This window comes from Caretta caretta, chromosome 2 (genome assembly GCF_965140235.1).
Source record: "Caretta caretta isolate rCarCar2 chromosome 2, rCarCar1.hap1, whole genome shotgun sequence".
Classification (NCBI taxonomy): domain Eukaryota; kingdom Metazoa; phylum Chordata; order Testudines; family Cheloniidae; genus Caretta; species Caretta caretta.
Window position 1 is genome coordinate 31,862,230 of NC_134207.1, and position 7,916 is coordinate 31,870,145.

Below are 7,916 nucleotides of genomic sequence, written 5' to 3' on the forward strand. Positions count from 1 at the left end.
AGACTGCTATAGCATGAAATATATGGCAGAATGCAGGTAAAACAGAGCAGTAGACATACAATTCTCCCCCCAGGAATTCAGTCAAAAATTTAATTAACACATTATTTTTTTAACGAGCGTCATCAGCACGGAAGCATGTCCTCTGGAATGGTGGCAGTAGCATGAAGGGGCATGCGAATGTTTAGCATATTTGGCATATAAGTACCTTGCAATGCCAGCCTCAAAAGTGCCACACAAACATCTGTTCTGACTTTCAGGTGACATTGTAAATAAGAAGTAGGCAGCATTATCTCCTGTAAATGTAAACAAACTTGTTTCTCTTAGCAATTTGCTGAACAAGAAGTAGGACTGAGTGGATTTGTAGGCTCTGAAGTTTTATAATTGTGTTGTTTTTTAGTGCAGATATGTAACAAAAAACATCTACTTTTGTAAGTTTTGTTTTTACAATAAAGAGATTGCACTATAGTACTTGTGTGAGGTGAATTGAAAAATACTATTACTTTTGATTATTATTTTTACAGAGCAAATATCTGAAATAAAAATAATATAAAGTGAGTACTGTAAAGTTTATATTCTGTGTTGTAATTGAAATCACTATATTTGAAAATATAGAAAAATATCAAAAATATTTAATAAATTTCAATTGGTATTCTGTTGCTTAAGAGTGCGATGAATCATGATTAATTTTTTAAATCGTGATTAATTTTTTTAAGTTAATCAGATGCGTTAACTGTGATTAATCGACAGCCCTAGTTTTAAAATGTCATTCAAACACAGCATGTAAATATTCAGGAAAAATCCAGTTAGGTTGAAAAATTGGGCAAGTATAGAGCAACTATGGAAAAGAAGCAATGAAGGGGAAAGAGAAAAAATTGTAATGGGAATAAAAATAGATACATAGGGCCAAAACATCTAGTCTGGCCATACTGTATGTTGTGCAAGACCAGAGGATGGGCACCAAAGATGGGTAACCTTTGGAGCCTCTGAATCCTTGGGCCAATTCGAAAGAACAAAAGTCAGCAGCCTAAGCAGCTAATTAGAACACAAGTTGGAGTGGGTCTAACTTGTTCATAGTGCAAAGTAGTCCCAAAGGGACTAAAATTCAGTATATGTACACCATACACAGGGCACCCACTTGTGCCACACTCTTCTATGTCAATTGAAAGTATACCAGAGACTTCACTTTAGCTAGAAAAAACATGGTTGGTTTGAATGTTGGTGTAATTAAATCACCCTTAAAAAGGAAGATTTACATTACAGATGAAAAGGTTTGTGAATTCAAGCTCATTTTGTAAACCTGATGAATCTCAAAACAATTTGAGCGATTCACAGATCTTTGAAGTCCATGAGGTTCACACATTCCTAGCATCTTTGGTACTTAGGATAACAGTCATACAAAATAAGGATGTTTGCCAAGCTACCAAAATACAGATATTGGAGCACAGTCTGTTCTCATTTACAACACTATAAATCTGAATAACTCAACTAAAATTAGTGTAGTTACTCCACATTTACACCAGTTTACTGCAGAAGTGAGCAAAACCTTGGACATTAACTATAATCTGCATCTAAAATAAATACAAGCATGAACAGTTGTAACTGACTTTATTAAATATTATTCTGCTGCCAAACCTTTTTGAAAACAAACGTACAGGAAGCAGGTGTATCTACTGTCCTGTTTTACTTCTGAACTGCTCTCAGTAAATAGATATTAAACATTTGGTATGGTATAGTTACAATATATTTTCCATTCTACCAGGACAGGCAGCAGACTCACAAAGGCATATTTTTATATTTAATGTAATTGAAGGAAAACATCAAAATATACTGAAATTCTCTCTCTTTCTCTGTGTCTATATTATATATTCCCAAGCATTTCCTCTCTTGGCACACAGAGCCAATGTAGAGTTAGACTGTGTGTATATGTTTCTCTTGCTTCACCTCTGGCTTGCCTCATAGAAACACTGATGCTTACACAATTATCATGGTGAACTCTTCCCCAGTATTTCTCTACATTAGGCTGGTGAGAATATATAGATGAGCTCTCCCAGGCCTTTGGCTTCATTGACTTCAATGGAGCTAATTCTAATTTACATTAGTGTAAAATAATATCTTCACCTCAAAGTTAGCTTGGGCTCTCAGTGTTTCCCCAAGCCCCATCCAACTGCACACAGAAACCTCTCACCCAAGTTTAGCTGTGTTTTCAACCCAGGCTAGCTGGCATGGCTAGGACATAGATTAGAGCCTGGATTCTGCTTTCACTTGGGATGGTAACCAGATGACTTTGCAGTGAGGATGCAGGCTAAATCACTCAAATGCTGACAGTTTTCCAATGCCTTCCCACAATTCCTTGTATCCCCAGAAGGACAGACAAGTTAAGCAGCCGGCTTCCATCATATTCTCCAGACAGTTCAGAAGTGGCAGTTGGCAGTCATGCAGTTTTGTTTGAACTTGTGTTTGACTGTTAGTCACTAGCTGCCAGATGTCTTTGAAGAGCAGGAGAGAAGTAACTACAGTTGGTTACATAGGAACAGCTAGTAATCCACGGGAGTTAATCATTCTCAATAAACAGGTTCAGCCCATGCCAAAAACATTTGTCCAAAATATTTTAATGGGACATAATATAGTCCCAAGTCTTGGAAATTGCTTCCAAAGAAAAACGCATTTCATAATGTGACACTCCTAATTCAGGGGTTGGTTGGTCAGGTAGTGTTGCCTAGTGGTCAGGGCTAAGGCCTGAGACCTGCAGTGGGGTTCTTGGTAGATGAGCCCAGGCCCTCCCATTCCACCAACTCAGGGCCTTTTGAAGACTATTCGTGATCTGACAGCTGAGGCTGCTTAAGGCTGCCCTTCCTGGGCCACCTCCTGTCTCCACCCCCCTTGTAATTGTCCCAATAGTCACCATCCTGGCTGAGGTGGTGCAAAGGGTGCCCGCTCACCATTGGCACCTTCTGGTGGTGGTGTGCAGCATGGTAGCTCCCTTTCTCAGATGGCAACTGCCTCCTCCTGTGGTATGGCCCAGCCTCCTGGGCCAACTCAGTTCAAGGGCTTTCCTCCAGTGCGGGAGACGAGTCCAAACAAAAAATAGAGGGGATTACCAAAGTCCAGAGTTCAGATGAGGGGGAGAAGGTAATGCTTCCCTCTTGGGTTGTCTCTGTGGCAGCCCCTCCCCTCCCTCAGGGAGGGACCTTTGGGCAGTTGTCTTAAGGCAGTGGTTCTCAACCTGCAGCCTGTGGGCACAGTTGCCAACTTTCACGCAGTAAATAAGCACCCCGACTTTCACAATAAGCCCAAAATCAAGCTAATCCCATCTCAAATCAAGCCAATCCCTACGAACCCCAACACTCTACGTGACTAGATCCCCACAGCATGCAGTCTGGGAGTGTGGTGGGTCCACTGTGCACCCCTGACTGTCTCCCCTCCTTTGTCCCTGCTTGCCCCTTGCCCCTGCTTGCCAGGAGATGATCAAATAAAAGAAGCAACAAGGGACAAGTCAAACAAGCAACAAGCTACAAGCCAAAAACTAGCCAACAAGCAACCCCCAAGCCAATTAAGCTAAAAACAAGACCAATTTCTGTGTTTTTCTTTCATGAGTTTGGCATGTCTGCCTGTGGGCCGCTTGCAGCCCAATCAGCACACACGTGTGGCCCATGTGACATTCTCAGGGCCATACAGATAGTGTATATATATATATATATATATATAGTGCGGATGTGGCCCTCATAACACGTAGAGAGATGCATATGCAGCTCAAAATGGTAAATAGGTTGAGAACCACAGTCTTAGGGAAAGATTTCTGCCTTCCCTCAGCTCCCCTCTGCTGGTTGCAGGCCTGCTCTCTTCCCTGGGCTGCCACCAAATGAGCTGCTCCTCTGCCTTTAACTCCTCCTCCAGTTGTAGCATTTCCTACAGGTGTGGTATGGTGGGGCTGGCTGGGCCCAGAGTAGTTCCTTAACACCATGTTGCTCACAGTGGGGTTTGTCCATTCTATCACACATAAGTATAACAGCTGAGAGGCTTCTGTAATCCCCAAAGGTGAGTAAATATTTTTGTTTTTATATTATATCTTATCAATAGAGGTCACAAAAGCAACTTGCACATAGCAAGTTCTAAGAATGGATCACCATTAGCTCATACACCATTAAGCATATCTGCAAACAGATGTTAAATTTGTATATTTTAAGTCACAGTACTTACTTAATCTTTCAGCTGTTTGGGGAAAAGAACATTATTTTAATTGTGTGTCTGTCTGTCTGTCTGTCTGTCTGTGTGTGTGCAAGGCCTAGAGAAATGGGGTCCTGAATCCAGATTGAGTAATACCTGGAGACTTCAATGCCCATAAATAATCAATAAAGCTTACTGCTTCTAATCAGGATGGAAAAGTTGCAAAACTAGTCATTACTACTGTACAGTATTACAGTACCACATGTTTCCACCTGGCTAGGCCCAGAAGCAAAGGCTTGGAAAATAAGGGAAAGAAAAAGTCAACTGACTATTTCCGAGCTTTCTAAAATTTTGGTTCACTTTAGCAGATTAGTAGATATTTGTGTGGCAAGGGCGGTCTTAAATTTTTTGCACTGGTTCACCAACTGCCAATTCTGAGTACCCCTAGAGCCCATCTCAGCATTATCATCATTCGGCTGCACAGGTGGTTTACTGAGATGGTATCTGATGATGTGAGTACTCTCTCAGAAGTCCTGTGTCCCTTGAATGACAACTGCCAGCCTGAAAATGTAAGAATCTTTAATATCTCCCAGAATCTTGTACTTCAAAAATAAGGTCACAGATGCATGAGGTTTAGATCACTAATGCACAATGCATCCTTCACAGGTGACCTTTTCTTTTTATGAGGTTAAGAATTCCGAGGACGAGATGCTAAGCCCTGGTCTACACTAGGACTTTAGGTCGAATTTAGCAGCGTTAAATCGATTTAAACCTGCACCCGTCCACACAATGAAGCCCTTTATTTCGACTTAAAGGGCTCTTAAAATCGATTTCCTTACTCCACCCCTGACAAGTGGATTAGCGCTTAAATCGACGTTGCCGGCTCGAATTTGGGGTACTGTGGACACAATTCGATGGTATTGGCCTCCGGGAGCTATCCCAGAGTGCTCCATTATGACCGCTCTGGACAGCACTCTCAACTCAGATGCACTGGCCAGGTAGACAGGAAAAGAACCGCGAACTTTTGAATCTCATTTCCTGTTTGGCCAGCGTGGTAAGCTGCAGGTGACCATGCAGAGCTCATCAGCACAGGTGACTATGATGGAGTCCCAGAATCGCAAAAGAGCTCCAGCATGGACCAAACGGGAGGTACGGGATCTGATCGCTGTTTGGGGAGAGGAATCCGTGCTATCAGAACTCCGTTCCAGTTTTCGAAATGCCAAAACCTTTCTGAAAATCTCCCAGGGCATGAAGGACAGAGGCCATAACAGGGACCCGAAGCAGTGCCGCGTGAAACTGAAGGAGCTGAGGCAAGCCTACCAGAAAACCAGAGAGGCGAACAGCCGCTCTGGGTCAGAGCCCCAAACATGCCGCTTCTATGATGAGCTGCATGCCATTTTAGGGGGTTCAGCCACCACTACCCCAGCCGTGTTGTTTGACTCCTTCAATGGAGATGGAGGCAATACGGAAGTAGGTTTTGGGGACGAAGAAGATGATGATGAGGAGGTTGTAGATAGCTCACAGCAAGCAAGCGGAGAAACCGGTTTTCCCGACAGCCAGGAACTGTTTCTCACCCTAGACCTGGAGCCAGTACCCCCCGAACCCACCCAAGGCTGCCTCCTGGACTCAGCAGGCGGAGAAGGGACCTCTGGTGAGTGTACCTTTTAAAATGCTATACATGGTTTAAAAGCAAGCATGTGAAAGGATTACTTTGCCCTGGCATTTGCGGTTCTGCCTTTGCAAAAGGTTTCTGGGGAGGGCAGCCTTATTTCGTCCTTCATGGTAGGACACTTTACCACTCCAGGCCAGTAACACGTACTCGGGAATCACTGTAGAACAAAGCATTGCAGTGTATGTTTGCTGGCATTCAACCAAAATCCGTTCACGCGGTGGGAGGAGGCAAAATGCGACCTTGTAACGAAAGCACATGTGCTATGTATGTAATGTTAACAGCAAGGTTTACCCTGAAAGAGTGTAGCGACTGTTTTATAAAATGTGTCTTTTTAAATACCGCTGTCCCTTTTTTTTTCTCCACCAGCTGCATGTGTTTCAATGATCACAGGATCTTCTCCTTCCCAGAGGCTAGTGAAGCTTAGAAAGAAAAAAAAACACACTCGCGATGAAATGTTCTCCGAGCTCATGCTGTCCTCCCACACTGACAGAGCACAGACGAATGCGTGGAGGCAAATAATGTCAGAGTGCAGGAAAGCACAAAATGACCGGGAGGAGAGGTGGAGGGCTGAAGAGAGTAAGTGGCGGGCTGAAGAGAGTAAGTGGCAGGCTGAAGACAGGGCTGAAGCTCAAAGGTGGCGGCAGCGTGATGAGAGGAGGCAGGATTCAATGCTGAGGCTGCTGCAGGACGAAACCAGTATGCTCCAGTGTATGGTTGAGCTGCAGCCCCTCTGTAACCAACCGCCCTCCTCCCCAAGTTCCATAGCCTCCACACCCAGACGCCCAAGAACGCGGTGGGGGGGCCTCCGGCCAACCAGCCACTCCACCACAGAGGATTGCCCAAAAAAAAGAAGGCTGTCATTCAATAAATTTTAAAGTTGTAAATTTTTAAAGTGCTGTGCTTAAAGTGCTGTGTGGCATTTTCCTTCCCTCCTCCACCACCCCTCCTGGGATACCTTGGTAGTCATCCCCCTATTTGTGTGATGAATGAATAACGAATGCATGACTGTGAAGCAGCAATGACTTTATTGGCTCTGCAAGCAATGATTAAAGGGAGGAGGGGAGGGTGGTTAGCTTACAGGGAAGTAGAGTGAACCAAGGGGCGGGGGGGTTCATCAAGGAGAAACAAACAGAACTTTCACACCGTAGCCTGGCCAGTCATGAAACTGGTTTTCAAAGCTTCTCTGATGCGTACCGCGCCCTCCTGTGCTCTTCTAACCGCCCTGGTGTCTGGCTGCGCGTAACCAGCAGCCAGGCGATTTGCCTCAACCTCCCACCCCGCCATAAACGTCTCCCCCTTACTCTCACAGATATTGTGGAGCACACAGCAAGCAGTAATAACAGTGGGAATATTGGTTTCGCTGAGGTCTAAGCGAGTCAGTAAACTGCGCCAGCGCGCCTTTAAACGTCCAAATGCACATTCTACCACCATTCTGCACTTGCTCAGCCTGTAGTTGAACAGCTCCTGACCACTGTCCAAGCTGCCTGTGTATGGCTTCATGAGCCATGGCATTAAGGGGTAGGCTGGGTCCCCAAGGATACATATAGGCATTTCAACATCCCCAACAGTTATTTTCTGGTCTGGGAATAAAGTCCCTTCCTGCAGCTTTTGAAACAAACCAGAGTTCCTGAAGATGCGAGCATCATGCACCTTTCCCGGCCATCCCACGTTGATGTTGGTGAAACGTCCCTTGTGATCCACCAGAGATTGCAGCACTATCGAAAAGTACCCCTTGCGGTTTATGTACTCGGCGGCTTGGTGCTCCGGTGCCAATATAGGGATATGGGTTCCGTCTATAGCCCCACCACAGTTAGGGAATCCCATTGCAGCAAAGCCATCCACTATGACCTGCACATTTCCCAGGGTCACTACCCTTGATATCAGCAGATCTTTGATTGCGTGGGCTACTTGCATCACAGCAGCCCCCACAGTAGATTTGCCCACTCCAAATTGATTCCCAACTGACCGGTAGCTGTCTGGCGTTGCAAGCTTCCACAGGGCTATCGCCACTCGCTTCTCAACTGTGAGGGCTGCTCTCATCTTGGTATTCATGCGCTTCAGGGCAGGGGAAAGCAAGTCA

The 7,916-nt window shown here is 44.8% G+C and overlaps 1 protein-coding gene across 1 annotated transcript; it reads left to right on the forward strand.

Annotated features, from left to right (window-relative positions):
• Nucleotides 1–5,229: 5,229 nt before the first annotated feature.
• On the forward strand, nucleotides 5,230–6,719 carry LOC142070736 (uncharacterized). The gene is made up of 2 exons (XM_075124717.1): nucleotides 5,230–5,815; nucleotides 6,203–6,719. The coding sequence occupies exons 1-2, from the start codon at nucleotides 5,236–5,238 to the stop codon at nucleotides 6,709–6,711; spliced, it is 1,089 nt and encodes a 362-aa protein (XP_074980818.1). The 5' UTR covers nucleotides 5,230–5,235; the 3' UTR covers nucleotides 6,712–6,719.
• Nucleotides 6,720–7,916: the final 1,197 nt, after the last annotated feature.

Bases quoted from the DNA above. Each gene is read 5' to 3' on its own strand.
- LOC142070736 (XM_075124717.1), top strand. From the start codon at position 5,236: ATGCAGAGCTCATCAGCACAGGTGACTATGATGGAGTCCCAGAATCGC. The intron at 5,816-6,202 runs GTGAGTGTACCT...TTTCTCCACCAG, and splicing joins AGGCGGAGAAGGGACCTCTG to CTGCATGTGTTTCAATGATC.